Source organism: Dermacentor variabilis, chromosome 1, assembly GCF_050947875.1.
Source record: "Dermacentor variabilis isolate Ectoservices chromosome 1, ASM5094787v1, whole genome shotgun sequence".
In the NCBI taxonomy this organism is placed as follows: Eukaryota; Metazoa; Arthropoda; class Arachnida; order Ixodida; family Ixodidae; genus Dermacentor; species Dermacentor variabilis.
Genome location: NC_134568.1, coordinates 140,915,912 through 140,936,011, shown reverse-complemented (window position 1 = coordinate 140,936,011; position 20,100 = coordinate 140,915,912). Strand labels below are relative to the sequence as shown.

General features: G+C 44.3%; 1 protein-coding gene across 2 annotated transcripts in view; it reads right to left on the bottom strand.

Annotated features, from left to right (window-relative positions):
• Positions 1–20,100, bottom strand: part of LOC142585522 (uncharacterized) — a 165,530-nt gene that overhangs the window by 108,591 nt on the left and 36,839 nt on the right. For both annotated transcript variants that reach the window (XM_075696329.1, XM_075696338.1), the window contains exons 8-10: positions 16,209–16,397; positions 2,271–2,471; positions 75–237 (exon numbers count right to left, since the gene is read on the bottom strand). In XM_075696329.1, coding sequence (XP_075552444.1) covers positions 75–237; positions 2,271–2,471; positions 16,209–16,397 — 553 coding nt within the window. The remainder of the gene's footprint in view (positions 1–74; positions 238–2,270; positions 2,472–16,208; positions 16,398–20,100) is intronic.

Here is a 20,100-nt window from a genome sequence, read left to right as displayed (position 1 = left end):
GCTTGGCATGCATGAAGCCCTGCTGGGCACACGCTCTTTGCTTAAAGGAGATGTGATACCTAAAAAACACTTACCAATGTGCTCAACAAGGTTAGTAATCTTGGACTGGTAGGCCAACGACTCTTTCCTAGTGTTGTCTAGCTCATCATTTTTCTCCTTCAAAAGGTTATTCAGTTCTGCTACAGTGCGCTCATAGTCGGCGATCTCCAGGTTCAGAAGTGTGTGCATTTTAGTCTCCTGCAAAAAGAGCCAGCAAACAAGAATGATGCACTTTTACATTCCAACTTTCTGCACCTTGAATGAAGCAGCAGCAGCACAACATCATTCTTTCAGAAGCACCACAAAAAACTCAATATGGTGGCTGGATTAGAAAGCCAACACATGAAAGTATTCCTGAAAGTGAACGAGAATATGATCTCGGACACGCTTAAATCTCCTCACTCATTTACACTCGAACCTCATCATAACAAAACAGGATATATAAGAAAATAATGAATATAATGCGGTAAATGAAATCCCCTTGAAATCCCCATAGATATCCATGTATATAAAACCTTGTTTTAATGAAGAGAAATTGTCCTGCCAATAAATATAACGACCCAGATTCATCTTCGAAACCAAAAAATACCCGATCGTTGGGGCTGAGTACATCGCTTTCCATGGGGTTCGGCACTCGTTCACCGCAGCAGTTCCAAACTCTTACGTCCAATGACAACTGCATTGTCAAGCAACACTGGTCTTTCTCACCGCTACACATAGCTACACAAGTAGCAGTTCACTATCATACTTCTGCATTGACCTCTCTTGCGCTTGCCTGATTGCGCGAGCCACACCACAGTGCGCATCTACATACAGCGGTATGAATGATGGGGCGGTATGAATGAAGGCGCCATGCAGGCAGGTGCAGCTGGGCTTGACCTCTGGGATCTCCCTGGAGCAATATCGAGGGTTTTGCGCATGTCTGCGCAAGTCGCACCATGCTGCGTGACTATGCACAGCAGGTCAGAAGGCAGCTACCTAAAGGCTGTCGTATCAGGTTGCTAAGTCGCGTGTTGCAGACGCCGCAGATTCTTTTGTTTTATTCGAATTTCATCACATGAGTGGCCATGTAGCAGTTACGTGGTCCGTAAAGCTGTCTTCTTATTTCCATGTTTACAATTGTGCACCCCATTGGGCATATATTGCAGTACACGGCAATAATGGAGATAATGAAGTACTGCATACAACTAAGTAATTCCGGCTCCCTCTTCAATTTCGTTATAATGAGGTTCAAGTGTAGTTCTGTTCAGTTACAGTGTGATGATGAGGATGATTGGAGTTTATTGGCGCAAGGGCCAGAAGTGCTCAAAGACCACCAAGGCCATGATAAGAAGCTGCCATTGCTAAACGAATAATGATCATCGAGAAGTGGATGAAACACGGCTGTATAGAGGCCTAAAATATATTCCTTGAAAAGTGCGTAAATGTATTCTTAATAAAACTGGACAATGATACATGACATATGATATGGAAAAACGATGTACTATGAAGAGGTGATGTACTAAAATATGTCACTAAAAGTAGCACAACTGCCTCACCAAGGCCCTTAAGCATAAGGGCCCGGAGGCACGTACCATACAGGTTGCTACTATTGCAGCATCAGCCTCTCGTGAGAGGATGTGCTACGAATATTGTGGACTTATAATGCACAATAAATCGACACCTTGCAAAAATTTTAAAACTGATTTATGATCAAAAATTGGTTCTGCTCCAAGAAACATTGCTGGATGAAGGGGAATGTGGCATCGGTATGTTATAGGAAAGTACTTTTTTCGTTGAGCTTTTGCTTCCCAACACTTCACCAAGATGGAGAACGGTCAGCCTCTCACCACACCTACCACAGAGAGGAGGTTCCCTACCAGTTAGGAGTTAAGAATGCGTACCTTAGGGTATGTGTGTCCTATTCTCAGATGACAGAACATTACATCAGTTCGTCGCGCTTTTGTTACTGAAGGCCAATTTCGTACGTGCAGCTTAATTAAATTAGTTTATTTGAGGTTTCATGGTTCCAGATGAATTGCAAAAAGCTTCTCAGCGTTCTGGGCAAGAAAGGCTTCAACTCTGTGGGAGGGATAGCTATGGTTAAACAGTGTGTAGGAATGGTATAATTGGTGGTGTATGTACTGACTAAACAGCATTTAATATTTGTTTTCTTGTAATGTCTGCATTCCTTAAATTGTAGATACACGAGCAATGTGTACATAACAATTAATAATTAAGATTATGCCCACCTTCTGCACTTTCTCCAGTTGCATGGCAGTCCTAGCAAGCTGCTCCTTTTCAGCAAGCATTTGCTTGTTGGCCTCCGAGAGCTGTTCCTCCAAGACCTTGATGTGGCACAGCAACTTCTCCTCTTGTTCCTTAGCACTACTAGCTTGAGACTCCGCTGAGGTCAGCTTGCCCTCCAATTCTGCCTTGCAATGCTCCCAAGCCTGCACACACACAAAAGTGTTGCAAAAGATCCTCCGAAAACACTAGCAAATTATTGAACCTACTATAGACTCCCTTCATGATGAACACAAAAGGAACTTGCTTGCTGCTTGGAAATCTGCTTGTTTTCCTCATCTGTTCAGCTTATATGAGAATTCATCTTAACATCCTTGAGGAAGTTCTCAGCAATGCTGGACAGTACACCTTGGAGGCAACCAAATGCCAGCTGAATCTGCTGCTTATGGTGTGCACACAAAATATTATACTACTAACCATACAACAAAAAAACTTAGCTTGGCCTACCATTACCGACTTGGTCAGTGGCAACAAAAATAGACGTACTCAGTAATGAAAAGCATGTATATTCAGATCAGGCATTTATGTCTCATGCTGCCACTGCCCAAATACAAAAAGTCAGAAGAGCCTCAGTGTTCTGCAGAATATTTGTGCAAATTCAGACAGGTTACAAGAACTTCCCATATTCCAAACAAATTTAGTGCAAAATACAAACTAGCGTAACAGATTTCTCCAATTAAAGGGATACTGATGCATTAAACATTTGTTTATTGCTTTATTGGTCTTGCGACAACTCAACATTCAAATAATTCTGACATTTCTGCGTTATGAAATCCAAATTTGACTGTTTTACTGCATGCGAGCTTAAGTGATCGATTCTGTCAGTGTGACAATGGCGTAGCCAGAAATATTCTTTTGGAGGTGTTATATGCCACTAGTAAAAAAACAGAAAGAGAGCCTGAGCACAAATAACAGCTTAGTCCTTCTTGTGCTTTAATAAAGCCGAAGGGTTAGTTGTTTCATTCACTGTAATATCTTCATAAAAATACGAGTGCACACAGAACTCCAAAGACTTATTTTCTCCCAAAAGAACACTTGCACAAAAAAAAAAAAAAGAAACATGTACCAGAACATTCATGCCAACATAAGAGCCCACACACACACACACACACACACGATAAGCATGAGATTGAAAATATATGTAAAAAATGCAGTGAAAGGGCACCATGGGATCAAAATCAACAGAGTGAAGCTTTTAGAGAGACGACTGTGAGTCTTACGGGAATCTCAATGCCGAGTGAAGGAACAAAAGACGGAGACACAATAACTTCAGCTTAGTGGTGCCACCTGGTGTTTAGAACAGGGACCATTTTTGTCAACAAACCGACACTCTTATTTTCATTTTTACATTTTAATAAATCGATAGGGTGTGTAAATAGCACGGGCCAAAAAAAGACTGAAAGGAGGGGGAGAGGGGGGTATGTGGCGCTCAGAAAATTTTGAGGGGTGTTCTGACACCAAACTACCCCCCTGACTATGCCCCTGCAGTGCAATGAATCTAATGCCAACTTCAACGGTGTCATCATACCATGATTTGCTCATTTCATGGTGAATTTCAAATATAAATACGTAATTGCATTCATTCATAATGTTTTCAAGCATTTTCGCAGTACTTATTGAGTGGAAAGTAGGTGAAGTTCTGCCATAAAGTCCAGTGATGCCAGTTCCTCAGTTAGCACATGTACTATACAAAGCAAGTGTCCCTACACTATCGCTGCAGCCAAATAAATAGGTGAAAAGCATAAGGGAAACTGAACGTCCTTAAGCTGCTATGATCGTGCTGCCAAGCACCATCATAGCTAAGGATGCCTGGTAAAAACAGGCATCCATAGCTGAAGAACACAGCCTCAAAGCTTTTCTTTTCAGAGTATATATATATATTTCCATTTCACCACGAACGGTAACATGAATCTTAATGATACCTGAACATCACCTCAGGCGCACATGAAAAGAAAAATATGGAGGACGCTTAAAGAGTGGAATGCAATAGCATTCAAAGATCCCTGACTGCTTCTCACGCTTCTCGGCAACTGCAGCACGTAACCGTAATGTTTACCGGAAAATGCTCGCGGCGAACGCTATGCATGAAGGCGAGCTTTCTGGTCAAAACGTAGCCTCTTGCAGGAGTCGCGATGCAGTGGAGGCGAGTGCCATCTGGAAGTCTTTCAAGGAAGCAGGCGCACTGCTCTGTGGACTCTGAGATATTTAGGTACCGGCGTGCACAAATGGCAGACGCCGTCTCCTGTCTGTGCTTTGTAAAAACGCTGGAAAAAGGGTTTGAGTTTTTGCATAACAGAATTATGTTTTCTCGTATATTCAAATTACAATCCGAGAGCTATCATGTCTGTAGGTTGTGTGAAGTTCTAGTTTATGATTTTTCCACATATTTTAGTTTCAGAAATTCAATTAGTTCAGTGAATTCCTTGCGTCACATGAACAGCCTGGGTATGTGTGGTATTTTCTGTGACATGCGCTTCCTGGGTATTTTCTGCAATGTATGCTCCTTAACACTATCACGTTAAAAGTAGTGCTGTGATAACCACGCTGCAACGCTTCACTTAGGGCAAAATTTGCTCTAAGCGATACTATCGCTGTGGCAGTTGCCTATAAAAAGGGAAGGGGGCACATACTCCAATGGGGCTCTTTTCTTTGGATTTTATAGTAACTACAGGCAAATATCATGGACTAGCGTAAAATGCGAAGTGTTTGAGCATACAACTTATTTACAACTCATTTGCCCCACTTCACATAATTTTCTTTTTTTTATTACTGTGAGAAGCAACTCATTGCACTCACAAATTATCTGTTTGCTGCTATAGACAGAATTCAGCAGCAAGTGCGTCTATCGGGATTTCTGCAATTCATTTGACTTGGTTTCTCATCAGCTTCTCTGGTTCAAGCTTTGCAAACTCCACCTCAGAATCATACATTCTTCCTTGGATTGAAAACGTTCTTATTATATCTCAGTTTGTCACTGCGAATGATTTATCATTCTATTCTATTGCTTTACGAGTTCACCGAGGTTCTGTCCTGGTTTGTTTACTTTTCTTCATTTACATCAATGACATGCCAACTTCCCATTATTCGATCCATTAGATGGTTCACTTGTGTATTTCTTTGTAGTGCAGTTGACTATGCTGCTTATTGCTGTGTAAAGCATTTCAGTTTATTCGTTCCTCCAGCATATGCTTGCTATTCGTTTAACTACATCCACAGTAAAACCTTGTTAATTCGAAGTCATCAGGACCACAAAAGATCTTCGAATTAAGCAGGTTTTCAAATGAACCGAACACAAAAAAATGCAACCCAGGCAAAAAATTTCGCTGCAGGAATGCACTATATTTATTCGGCAATCTTTGGATTTCTTAAAGTAATCACAGATGCTGGTTTGCCGCGTCCTGTAGTTTGAGGCTCCAAAGGTCATGTTTTCTAGTTGGCCAACTATGTGCAGCATTTGAGAATTTTCACTGTGGCACTCAACAAAACTGCGAATAACGCTCAGCGATCCAATAACTTCCCCGAGAGCAGGTGCTCGGGAGGGCTCGTTAATGTCGTCGCCATCGTCGCTGTCATCGCACACGGTCGCATCAGTGGTAGCTTCGCTCTCAAACTTTGAGTAGCACGTTTGTTGATCATTTTCAAAGTTCAGATACTCAGCAAAGCCGACTGCACCGGATTCGCTATCCTCTGCGCAGAGTGCATTGATGAGGTCGCAATACTCTGCTCCTTCTTCATCAAGCGCACATGAATAGTCAGCATCAGCATCGGCGGGCCTTTCCTTCGAGAAGCCAGCGTGTTCAAAACACCACCTGATCAAAGTGGGTTCCACTTGCTTCCATGCATACACAATAAGACATATGGCCCCGAGGAGGTCGATGGAGTACTCCTTGCCATTGTTATAGCAAAGGAGCATGCGCTTGAGCAGGTGGTGGCGGTAAATCTTCCTCATGTGGTGAATGACGCCTTGGTCCATTGGCTGCGTGATCGACGTGGTGTTCGGAGGAAGAAATAGCATCCTGGTAGCTTTCAGGTGTGGGATGTCACCATGTGCCAGGCAATTATCAACAACAAAAAGTACATTCCTGCCTGTGGCCGCGAACTTACGGTCAAGCTGCCGAACATAATCTTCAAATATTGCGCCTGTGACCCAGGCTTTCTTCAGGGTGTCTACCAAGTTGACATCTCCGAATTCCCTGAGTTTTCTAGGTTTTCCCTGAGTGCCTTTGAAAAATTCCCTGAGTGATGCAGAACTATGTTTTACGTCAAGACAGGCTAAAACCATATCGCCCGATGCTGTCACTCTCTAGTAAGCATATGAAAAAAATTTTAAAAATGACTTAATCCAATTTTAATACTAGGTAGTAATGTTCATGTTATTCAAAAAGAGAATAGAAGGGATGGTTTTAGGATGGCAAATAAAATGTTTACGAAAAAAAATTGCAAATCGAGTCGGACATTCTCAAATACAAATAAAAAGGAGATGCATACAAAAGCAAATATTTTTGAATATGAGCTATTTGTATCAACTGGTAGCAAGCTCAGTGGTATGAGACCCGAACTTTGTCACAATTGAGATTCTTTCTCAACAGCAGCTCATAAGTCAACCTCAACTGTCCTGACATACTCTCAGCCCACGCGTGATGCCTCAGTGTTGCGTTTCACTGCTTTAAGTAGTTTATTTTGGCTTGGATCAAGGGGGACAACTGCATCTCGGCTTCAGGCAACACTTAGCTTTTTGAGCTCAAGCTCCTTCAAAACAGCCGCAGCACGCTTCCTTTCCCATCCATTCCTCAATGCGTAAGTTCTTTCTGTTCTTGTCCTCCTTCCACCACTCGTTTGTCCCACGGACTATTTAAAGCATCTTCTTGGTCAATTGAACAGTCCACGTCCGATTTTTCAAACTACCTAGGGGCCGCGAAAACAAAAAAAAAATCGGCCAGTTGGAAAAAATAAATGCATGTCACTTACTGCCCTTAAGGGCTCAAACCGCCACAGGCACATTCGAAAACAATCTGAAGGCCTGCCGATACACGTATTAGGCATATCGGTTCTCATACTATGACAGGAGATACCGGGTGCACACGTGTACAATTAATGAATACATACTGTGTCCCGTGGCAATAGCCCCTTCCCACACTTGTTATGCTTCACTGCAATACTTTTGCAATGCTTCACCAAGCAACATTTCTGTGGAGAGGGGAAGCTGACTTTCGGAAAGCAGCATTATGCAACGCATCGCCTCTAAGCCAATCGCGAGGACCACAAAGTCGGTGCCATTGCTGACAGCAGCGAATTCTTTCAAAGAAAAACATGGCACCCAACGGCAAGAAGCTCAATAGCAAACGTCGAAGCAGCTAGGTCTAGCGTTGCCACAGTGGTGGCTACGACTGCCAGCGGATCTGCTTGCGAGAGCGCCAGTTCGAGGATGATGATGATATGTGGTGTTTAATGGCGCAAGGGCCAGGTGTGGCCAAAGAGCGCCATGACAAGTGGTGATGTTGACGATGTATTATGGAGATGTGACTTGGCTGTAAAGTGGCCTAAAAATAGTTGCTGTAAAGTGCATAAAATCTACGTGATATAAAATTATGGCGATGACTAATGACGAATACTATGAACATTAAAATCCATCGTAAAAGAATGACATAGAATTGAAAATATATGAGATGGTAAAAATAGCTGGAGCACTGTTGCCTCGCCGGAGCCCTTGAAACACAAGGGCCTAGAGGCACGTGCTATACGAGAAGAATTATCACAGCGCCATCCTCTGAAGAGAGGAGACGCTACGAACATGTGGGACTAACAACATGCAATACAACATCTTTCAGATAACTTAAGACTGCGTTGGTGTCAAATAGCGGTTCTGGGCCGAGTAACATTAATGGGTGAAGGGGGATGTGCTGCTGGTATGCTAAGGGAAAATGTTTCTTTCAGATTCGGCTTTCCGGCACTCCAGGAGGTCGTGGAGGACGGTAAGCCTCTCCTCGCATCTACCGCAGGTGGGAGGGTCATTTCCGGTGAGTAGAAAATTATGGGTGCCGAATGTGTGTCCTATTCTGAGACGACAGAATAGGACATCTGTTCGGCGTGATCTTGTTACAGAGGGCCAGAATCCTAACTGTGGCTTTATCACGTGGAGCTTATTATTTGTTTCCGCGTCCCATAGGCGCTGCCAGTGGTTCCGTAGTTTCCTCCGTAAGAAGGGCTTCAGGTCTGTGACAGGAACTGCAGCGGTGGAATTAGCAGAATGCGATGCAACTGACGTGGCCATCTGGTCCGCCAGATCATTACCTTCGATGCCCCTGTGACCTGGCACCCAGCATATGATGACATGCTGGTTACCTATATACGCTTTACACAGAACGGAATAGAGTTCATTAATTACCGGATTTTTGTGGTTAGAGAATGACATCAAGGCCTTCACAACACTAAGGGAGTCCGTATATATGACTGATTTCTGGAGTTTTGATTTCCTGATATGCTTCACAGCTGACAATAGTGCGTAGGCCTCAGCAGTAAAGATACTAATTTCCGGATGAAGTACATCGGTTTCCGAGAAGGATGGACCGATGGCTGCGTAGGACACCCCGTCGTGTGACTTCGATGCATCTGTGTAGAACTCCGTGCAGGAGTACTTGTACTGGAGTTCCCGGAAATGCATTTGTATTTCAATCTCTGGAGCGTGCTTTGTGACTTGCACGAAAGATATATCGCATTCTATGAGCTGCCAATCCCAAGGAGGTAGCAGCTTGGCTGGATGCATTAGGCGGAGCTCGAGTAGTGGGACATGCATTTCATCACTAAGCTCCCTCACACGCATCGAGAAAGGCTGTCTTACGGAAGGACGATTATGGAAGAGCGTAGCATATGTAGCATATGTCATATCGTTGATGGTATTAAAACATGGATGTTGGGGATTAGACTGGGCTTTCAGGAAATATGTTTGGCTGATGTATGCTCTCTGCAGCTGAAGTGACCACTCATTTGATTCTACGTATAAACTTTCAATGGGACTTGTTCTGAAAGCTCCAGTGGCCAGTCGGATTCCTAGATGGTGGACCGGATCTAGCATCTTTAGCGCGCTCGGGGCTGCAGAATGGTAGATCACGGCACCGTAGTCCAACCGAGATCGAATGAGGCTCTTGTATAAATTCATTAAACATTTCCTGTTGCTGCCCCATGTTGTGTGGGATAACACTTTCAGTAAGTTCATTGTTTTTAAGCATTTGACCTTGAGATTCTTTATGTGTGGAATAAAAGTTAATCTTGAATCAAGTATGATGCCCAAGAACTTGTGTTCTTTGTTCACAGGGATTCGCTGACCATACATTTCTATACTGGGTTCTGCAATGAGCCCTCTCTTTCTAGTGAAAAGCACACAAGAACTTTTGTTGGGGTTAACTTTAAATCCGTTTTCATCTGCCCATTTGGATACTTTGTTCAAGCCCTGTTGTACTTGCCTCTCGCATACTGTAAGGTTGCAGGATTTGAAACCTATCTGTATGTCGTCTACGTAAACAGAATAAAAAATGGCTGGCGGTAATGAAGCACGAAGCGTGTTCATTTTTAAGATGAAGAGCGTGCAGCTAAGTACACCTCCTTGGGGTACACCAGTTTCCTGTATAAAACGTCGGGACAATACATTGCCGACTTTCACACGGAATGTACGGTTGGACAAATAGCTTTCTATTAGGAAGAGCATATTGCCACGGATGCCAATTCCCGACAAGTCTCTCAAGATTCCATAACGCCACGCAGTGTCGTACGCCTTCTCCATATCGAGGAATACGGATAGGAAATATTGTTTATGTAGAAAGGCGTCGCGAATGTTTCCCTCAATGCGCACAAGGTGATCGGTTGTGGACCGCCCTTGTCTAAAGCCGCACTGAAAGGGATCGAGCATATTGCTGAGTTCAAGGAAATGTAAAAGTCTGCGGTTAACCATTTTTTCAAAAAGCTTACAAATACAGTTTGTAAGGGCTATCGGACGGTAACTTGCCGCCAACGAAGGGTCCTTGCCCTGTTTAAGAACAGGAACCACAATCGCTTCTTTCCATGGGGATGGGAGGTATCCCGTAGCCCAAATAGCGTTGAAAAGTGTGAGTAGTGTAAGTTTGGTGTCAGTATGTAAATTTATGATCATGTCATACATGACTCTATCAGGTCCCGGTGCAGTGCTTTTGCATATGTTCAAGGCACCTGTCAACTCAGCAATATTGAAAGGCCGGTTATAGGGTTCATTCTGTCTGGATTTTCGTATTATTGGCTTACATTCTTCTATTTGTTTGTATTTCAAAAAGGATTGCGAATAATGGTTTGAACTCGACACGCTCTCAAAGTGTTCCCCAAGCGAGTCTGCCTGATCTTTCAGTGTTTGACCTTTCAGTGTTTGACCTTGTGTGTTTACCAAAGGAAGGGAATATGTTTGTCGCCCTTTTATCCTATTAACCCTGTTCCAAACCTTGGCCTCATCTGTATACGAATTGATACCAGATAAAAACTTCTGCCAACTCTCTCTTCTAGCCTGTCGGCGTGTTCGCCTGCCTTGCGATTTCACTTTCTTATAGTTAAACAGATTTTCCGCAGTGGGAGAGGCGCGTAGCAACCCCCACGCTTTGTTCTGTTTCTTACGAGCGACACTACAGTCCTCGTTCCACCACGGGACACGCCGTTTGCATGCCAAGCCATTTACTTGTGATATACATTTAGTTGCGGCATCTATTATGAAGGCTGTAAAATATTCCACGGCAGCATCAATTCCTAACGAGGACATGTCATCCCATGATATGCTAGTTAAGTTTCGGAATTTATCCCACTCTGCTGTGTCAATCTTCCACCTAGGAGCCTGTGGTGGATATTCGTTTTCTTTAAGTGTTCTTAGTAGTATGGGAAAGTGGTCGCTTCCGTAAGGATCATTCGTAACTTCCCATTCTAGTTCAGGCAGTATGGACGGAGAAACTATGCTCAGATAAATTGAAGAAAAGGTATTGTTTGCAAGACAGTAATATGTGGGTTTCTTCTTATTCAGAAGGCACGCACCAGAGGAAAAAAGGAACTGTTCAACAAGTCGACCTCGCGCATCTATACGAGAGTCGCCCCACAGGGAGCTGTGCGCATTGAAATCGCCAAGTAGAACGTAAGGTTCTGGCAATTGATCAATAAAGGATTGGAATTCATGCTTCGTTAATTTGTAATGTGGGGGTATGTAAAGAGAGCTAATGGTGATGAGTTTGTTTAGGAATACAGCTCGAACCGCCACTGCTTCGAGAGGCGTTTGTAGCTGTAAAAGTTGACATGCAATGCTCTTATGGATAGAAATGGCAACACCGCCCGATGATGCGATAGCATCATCGCCATCTTTCCGAAACGTGACATACGGTCGTAGAAAGTTTGTGTGTTGTGGTTTTAAGTGTGTTTCCTGTAAACACAGCACTTTTGGATTGTGTTGGTGGATCAGTTCTTGTACATCATCAAGGTTTCTAAGGAGACCTCTGACGTTCCATTGTATGATTTGTGTATCCATATTTAATGTAAACTGGTGCTGTGTGTACGGAAACGGAAGTGATGCCTTAGATTACAGAGCCCTTTCGAGGCCCTGTAATCGGGGTTTTGCTCTTTCTGAAGCGTTCGAGGGAGCCTCGCCGCTCCATAGGCGCTTGGTGCGCCTTGAGGGTAGGTGTAGTGTCCATTGCCTCGTGTGAGGCGCCGGACACGTGCTCTTGCGAGCGAGAAGTTACTAGAGAGGGTCCCGCCTTGGAGGGCAAGACCCCTGCACCCACCAGCCCGGAGGTCGATGGGGCTCCCTGAGGGATTTGGCTGCGCCGGCTGTTGCCAGCGCAGGAAGGGGCTGGGGAGGCCGGGGTAGCCTCGGCTGCGCCAACCTTCGGGGTCGATGATCCCTCATTTGACGGAGCAGCGCTAGCTGCAACCGCCGCGGGGGCAGATGGCGTAGCTGCCGACTCACTGCCTGTGGGTCGGACAGCCGCCGGAGGCCGTTGCGACGCTGCCCCCTGACGCGCCACTTCGGCAAAGCTTTTCTTTGGCAGGTATGCAACCCGCCTGCGTGCCTCTTTGTACGATATGTTTTCTTTAACTTTGATTGTGACTATGTCTTTCTCTTTCTTCCAGGACGGGCACGACCGCAAGTACGCGGCGTGCTCGCCTTCACAGTTTACGTAGTGGAGAGTGTTCTTGCAAGCTTCAGAATTATGTTCGTGGGCACTGCACTTCGCACAGGCTTGATGGCCTCGGCAGCTCTGCGAACTGTGGCCGAAGCGTTGGCATTTGAAACATCTAAGGGGATTTGGCACATATGGCCTAACACGGAGCTTGATGTACCCGGCCTCTACAGACTCGGGCAGAATACTTGAGCCGAAAGTCAATATAAGGTGTTTGGTCTTGATTTCTTTACTGTCACGCCTGATCTTAATTCTTTTAACATTGATTACATTCTGGTCACTGAAGCCCTCCAAGAGTTCATCCTCAGTGAGCTCCAGCAAGTCATCGTCCGAGACAACACCGCGGCTTGTGTTCATGGTACGGTGCGGGGTTACTGCTACTTGGGTCTCTCCAAATGACACAAGTTTCGGCAGCTTCTCATACTGCTTCTGATCTTGGAGCTCCAAAAGGAGATCACCACTTGACATTCTGGACACCTTATATCCTGTACTGAAAACTTCGGTCAAAGTCTTGGAAACAAGGAACGGTGAAATGGATCGCACTAGTTTGTCTGGTTTTTCTGAATGAATCACGTGGAATCGGGGAAAGTTGTGGACTTGTCGTCCGAAAAATTGAAAGATATCTTCGGTGCGCCCTCGTTTCTGAGGGCGATCAGGGAGTTTGGGGAAAGAAGTTTCCATGAAATATATAAAAATTCGGCAACAGCGCCGACCGCCCACCACGGAGCCCAACGGGGGGACGCGGCAGAGCTTGCATGCAAGTCTGCACGACGCCAGTCGTACGCCGCCACTATAACCAAATATGGTGTACCCAAGGTTGGATAGCCACACAGGGTTAACCCTTGCCGCCAAGAAGAAGGAAGTAAATAGAAGAGAGAAGGAGACAGGAAAGGTGGAAAGTAAGAGAAAGTCGAAGGCTGGAGGGAGAGAGAGACAGGAAAAGGCGACTACCGATTTCCCCCGGGTGGGTCAGTCCGGGGGTGCCGTCTACGTGAAGCAGAGGCCAAAGAGGCGTGTTGCCTCCTCCGGGGGGCCTTAAAGGTCCGAACACCCGGCATCGGCTCAACCCCCAGGATCCCCCTTTCCCCGGACACGGCTAAGCCGCGCACGGCTACACGCGGGAGGGTCCAACCCTCGTGTGCTCGGGTACGTGGTGTCGCAACACACCAAACGCCTGCTTACGCAGACGCCCCTGCGGGGGCCAGTTTGAGGAGGCGAGGTAATCAAAACGGCAGCGGTGATGGCTTTTATTAAGACCGTTTCCGACCTGCGGTTGCGGCGAAAAGTCCAGAAAATCGGACGGCGAAGGTTTCATGCATCTGAAGTTTCAGATGTTCTGATACATTGACTCTATGGGGTACGTGGTGGTGCTGCGAAGCCGTCCAAATTATCGGGCATCCGGAAAGTCTGTCCTTGACTGTACACTGGCAACTCCTCCAGCCAAAGACAGGGCGTCAAAGATGATTCATTAAGATCCTTGTCTGTTACTCGAGCCAGCATTACCGCGACTTTTGACCGTTTCAATAAAATTACAGCTAACTTTCCCTGATAGAGGCACAAATTCCCTGAGTTTTCCCTGAGTACTCAAAATCCCTGAGAATTCCCGGTTTACCCAGTTGGTAGACACCCTGCAAGACCGGTAGATAAGCTCATACCTTGGTGGCAGCCGTGCATTTTTAAAGCAGCAAGGCTTTCCACTCTTTCAAACTACGAGTAGCGGCAGCTTGTGTTTACCGCACATGTTCGTGCTGAACAGAATGGTCATTCTTTCCTTGCCCTGCTTTCGACCCGTGACCGCGGTGTCCTTTGCTGCGAACGTTTTTGTGGGCATCATCTTGTAAAAAACGGCTGCCTTGTCAAGGTTGTACACATCGTCTGCACCGTATTGCTAAGCAACGGAGCCAATGTGTGTTTCTTCCAGTCGTTGACGATGCTCTTGTTTGCGGTGCCGCTCTCGCCACAGACTGCTATGAAGGTCAAATTATTGCGCTCTTTAAAACAGCTAAACCATCCATTGTTACACTTGAACTCTTCGTGCCCCAGTTGCAGAGCCAAGCGGTTGGCCTTCTCCTGCAGTATCATTCCATTGACGGGAAGGTGGGCTGATTTTGCTTTCTGCAGCCAGCGAGGTCACCTCGCAGCTCCAAATGACTGTTGTTTCATCGGGTTTGCGGAGAAATGGGGATCGGGAATTGCCGTATAGCACCCCAAATCTTCGAATTAACTGGGTTGGCCTAGACCGCCGGTTCGAATTGTCTGGTCAAACTTACATTGGAAAATACGGGACCGCAGAAAACCTTCTAATTATCCGGGATTTTGAATTAACAGAGTTTGAATTAAGAAGGTTTTACTGTATATTTATTATGCCCACTACCATGCCACATTGGCCTTGAAGACATAAAAATAAAAAAATGCTATTTGATTAGTTGCACACGACCTTGCACACAACAATTCAGCAGCTGCAAGCAAATCCACATGGACAAATACCTAGCACTACCACTGCAACTGTGCCCTGCTTGCAACACTTAAACAGCAGTTGATGTCTACCTCTCCCGTCTTTATCCTTCATATTTGCTTCACAAATGGTACATTTTAGGGTCTTTATTGCACCACTGCTGGCAACCAAAGTTGTTTCTGTCTATTGAGAAGTCCAACGTACGAGTTTGGCACATTGCACACACCATTTACAACATGGACACAGCGCTGCTCAGAAGGCATACCCTTCTGCACTTTCACTAAACAAAACATACACGAGTAAAGCAGCAGGCAACATGACAAGACCATATTTCCATAAACAAGAGCATTTTATAGTGTCCTTGTAGTTCCAACACACCTTTAATATTACCATCAGTTATTACCCATGCAAGAATCATGGGAATCATAGTTAGCATGAAGGAATTAAAACTTTATAAAAGGCTCTCATCCACTAAAATCAGTCTGCATAGGCAACGCCATCAGGGGTATGTGATGTCACTCGTGTCGTGTGCAACTAATCGTGTGCAACTAATCAAATAGTATTTTTTTATTTTTATGTCTTCAAGGCCAATGTGGCATGGTAGTGGGCATAATAAATATACAGTAAAACCTCCTTAATTCAAACTCTGTTAATTCAAAATCCCGGATAATTAGAAGGTTTTCTGCGGTCCCGTATTTTCCAATGTAAGTTTGACCAGACAATTCGAACTGGCGGCCTAGGCCAACCCAGTTAATTTGAAGATTTGGGGTGCTATGCGGCAATTCCCTATCCCCATTTCACCGCAAACCCGATGAAACAACAGTCATTTGGAGCTGCGAGGTGACCTCGCTGGCTGCAGAAAGCAAAATCAGCCCACCTTCCCGTCAATGGAATGATACTGCAGGAGAAGGCCAACCGCTTGGCTCTGCAACTGGGGCACGAAGAGTTCAAGTGTAACAATGGATGGTTTAGCTGTTTTAAAGAGCGCAATAATTTGACCTTCATAGCAGTCTGTGGCGAGAGCGGCACCGCAAACAAGAGCATAGTCAACGACTGGAAGAAACACACATTAGCATTTTATAGTGTCCTTGTAGTTCCAACACACCTTTAATATTACCATCAGTTATTACTCATGCAAGAATCATGGGAATCATAGTTAGCATGAAGGAATTAAAACTTTATAAAAGGCTCTCATCCACTAAAATCAGTCTGCATAGGCAACGCCATCAGGGGTATGTGATGTCACTCACCTTCACCTCTGCAGTGAGCACTTCGTTGATTTGCTTCAGCTTGTCCTTTTCTGTAGAAGCATCAGCAAGTGCGCACTTAGCTTCAGCCAGCTCGTTGACGGCAGATGCCACCTTGACCTCCAGCTCCTTGCACAATGACCTCGTGGCCTCATTTTGGTCTTGCAGGTTATCATATTCATTCTGAAGACTCTGCATCCATTAACCGCAACGGACAAAACCCCACTGTTAACAAGCTATCTGGTACAGCAGCCAACACACTTAACTGAAAAATTGTGGATGATCAATGGGATTCATGTGACAGTAATTCGTTAGGATTAGTTTTTGCCCGTTCTGCCCCTTCTGTAAGTTTCTGTTTGCATGGAATCATGAGACGGACACTGACTAAATGCATGAATGGCCAAACAATGTTGCTGTCCTTCTTGAAACTTCGCAGTACACTTACACCTTGCTTCAGCTGCTTTTGCCAAACCATCTTCCACTCCTCGTCCATATTGACATTGCACGGCCAACACCTTGTTAAGTTAATTAAGGCAGTTAATTAAGGCAGAAGTAATTAAGTCACTCGAATCCGCGACTTTTCCTGGTAGTTGAACCCACGAACTTTGGTGCTATATAGGTGAAGCTAAAGTACAGTTAAGATAAGAGGTAATTAAGGCTCTTGAACCCACAACCTTTGATGGGAGCCGTACCCTCGACCTTAGGTGTTAAATAATGCAAAGTTAAGACACTCGAACCAATGACCTTTGGTGGGAGTTGAACCTACATTTGGTGTTACATGGGTCAATGTTGATTAAGGCACAGTTCATTAGAGTTAAGGCACCGGAGCCCACAACATTTGGCATTAATTAGGGCAAAGTTGATTAGGGTGCAGTTAATGAAGACTGAGGTAACTAAGGCACTCAAATCCACGAGCTGTGCTAATAGTCGAATCCTCTACATTTGCTAGGAGTCAAATTTTTGGCGCTATATCATATATCTCGCTATATCTCTTGATGTTATGCCTAGCATTCTTCATTCCATCGCTCTTTGCACGATCCTTAACTTGTTCTCCAGCTTCTTTGTCAGTCTCCAAGTTTCTGCCCCATATGTCAACACCGGAAAAATGCACTGATTGTACACCTTCCTTTTCAATGATAATGGTAAGCTTACAGTCAAGGAGCTGACAATGCCTGCCGTATGCACTCCAACCCCTCTTTATTCTTCTGTAGATTTCCTTCTCATGATCAGGGTTCCCTGTGAGTAATTGGCCTAGCTAAATGTACTCCTTCACAGACTATTGACGCTGACTGGCGATCCTAACTCTTGCTCCCTTGCCCGGCTATTCATCATTATCTTTGTCTTCTGCATATTAATCCAACCCCGCTCTTACGCTCTCTATTAAAGTCCTCAATCATTTGTTGTAACTCGTCCCCAGTGTTATTGAACAGGACAATGTCATCCGTAAACTGAAGGTTGCTCAGATATTCGCCGTTCTCCCATGAACACAGTGAATAGCATTGGAAAAGATTGTGTCTTCTTGTCTAAACCCTTTCCTTATAGGTATCTTCCTACTTTTCTTTTGGGAATTATATTGGCTGTGGAATCTCTGTAGATATTTTCCAAGATACTTACGTAAGCGTCCTGTACTCCTTGATTATGTAATGCCTCTAGGACTGCTGGTATCTCTACTGAATCAAATGCCTTTTCATATCTATGAAAGCCACATAGAGAGGCTGATTATACTCTGCGGATTTCTCTATTACCTGATTGATGACACGGATGTGATCCATTGTAGAGTATCCCTTCCTGAAACCAGCCTGTTCCCTTGGTTGACTAAAGTCCAGTGTTGCTCTTATTCTATTGGAGATTATCTTGGAGAATATTTTATATAATACTGGAAGTAAGCTAATGGGCCTATAATTTTTTAATTCTTTAACATCTCCCTTTATTGTGGATTAGTATACTGTTGGCATTCTTCCAATTCTCTGCGACCCTTGAAAAAGATTGACAGTTCGTATAAAGGGCCGCCAGTTTTTCAAGCATTATGTCTCCTCCATCTTTGATTAAATTGACTGTTAGTCCATCTCCTCCTGCCACTTTTCCCTGTTTCACATCTTGGAAGGCCCTTCTAACTTCCTCGCTAGTTATAGACGGAGCCTCTGTAACCTGTTCATTACTGCTTCGAATGGAGGTATTGTGGCTCCTCTGGGCACTGTACAGGTCAGTATAGAATTCTTCCGCTGCTTTTAATATATCTTCCGAGATTGCTGATGATACTGCTCTGCTGATCTTTCAGTGCATACATCTTGGTTTGTCCTATGCCAAGTTTCTTTCTCATTGATTTCAGGCTGCCTCCTCATTTTATGGCTTCTTCAGTCTTTTTCACGTCACAGTTTCGAATATCACTTATTTTCTTCTTGTTGATCAGTTTTGACAGTTCTGCAAATTATATTTTGTCTCTTGAGTTGGACACTTTCATTCTTTGTCGTTTTTTTATTAGGTCCATTGTTACTTGGGAAAGCTTGCCTACTGGTTGCCTTGGTGCCTTACCTCCCACTTCATTGCTGCCTCTGAAGCCAGCCTAGTTACGGTTTCATTCATTGCCTCTATATCATCATCATCTCTCTGTTCTAAGGCTGTATCTTTGTTTACAAGTAGCAGCCTGAATTGGTCTGCTTTTACCCTTTCTGCGTCTAGGTTGGCCTGTTTCTTCGTGATCAATTTTACTCTCTCTCTCTTCAAATTTAGGTGAATCCTAGACCTCACCAACCTATGATCACTTCACTTTACCTAACACTTCAACATCCTTCACTATGCTGGGATCGGCAGGAAGTATGAAATCTATTTCACTTCTTGTTTCACCATTATGGCTTTTGCAGGTACACTTTCTGTTGCTACGCTTCCTGAAGAAGGCGTTCATTATATGCAGCTTATTCCTTTCCACGAATTCTACCAGCATCTCTCCTCTAGCATTCCCAGAATCGACGCCATAGCTGCCAATCGCTTCTTCGCCAGCCTGCTTTTTCCCCACATTTGCATTGAAGTTGCCTATTACTATAGTAAACTGAGTTTGTACTTTTCTCATCGCTAATTCAACATCTTCATTGAACTGATCTATTTTATCATCATCATGACTGGAAGTTGGAGCGTAGGCTCTTATTAAGTTTTTTTACGACTACTTCTATTTTCTCATTTCTGCTGTAGAATTCGTCAATGTTGCCCACAATGTCCTTATAGAATCCTACTCCGTACTGCTTCTTATCTGGAAGTCCTCTATAGCAGGGGTCATGGCCACTTGTCAGCACTGTATAAGCCTCACCATTTCTAGCCTCACTAAGGCCAATAATATCCCAAACGATGCCTGATAGGTCTTCAGAGAGTCCTGCTAGGCTAGCTTCACTGGAGAGGCACAATTAATTAAGGTAGTGTTAATTAAGGCTCTCGAACCCACGACCTCTGGTGAAAGTCAAACATGCAACACTTGGTGTTAAATAATGCCAACTCAGATATAGTTAAGGCACTTGAACCAACGACCTGTAACAATTACTGTACGAGTTAAGGTACAATTAATTAAGATAAAGATAATTACGGCACTCAAACCCACAACCTTTGGTGGGAGTCGAACCCACAACTTTTTGTGTGAATTAGGGTGAAGTTAACACAGTTAAGGTAGAGTTAATTAAGGCACTCGAACCCACGACCTTAGGTGGGGGAAGACAAGTATTAGGAAGTAACAATGCATTCGGATGAAAATGTCAAGAAATTTAATGTCTCCTGAGCATGCAGGCTTTCGCCTTCATCCTCTTTAGCACATGCTAAAGTGACTCAACTTTAACATAGCTGTATCTTAGGTAGTTTGTAGCTACCCTACAAAATTTGTCTGAACCGTTTTAGGTGCCCTTTAACCAACAAG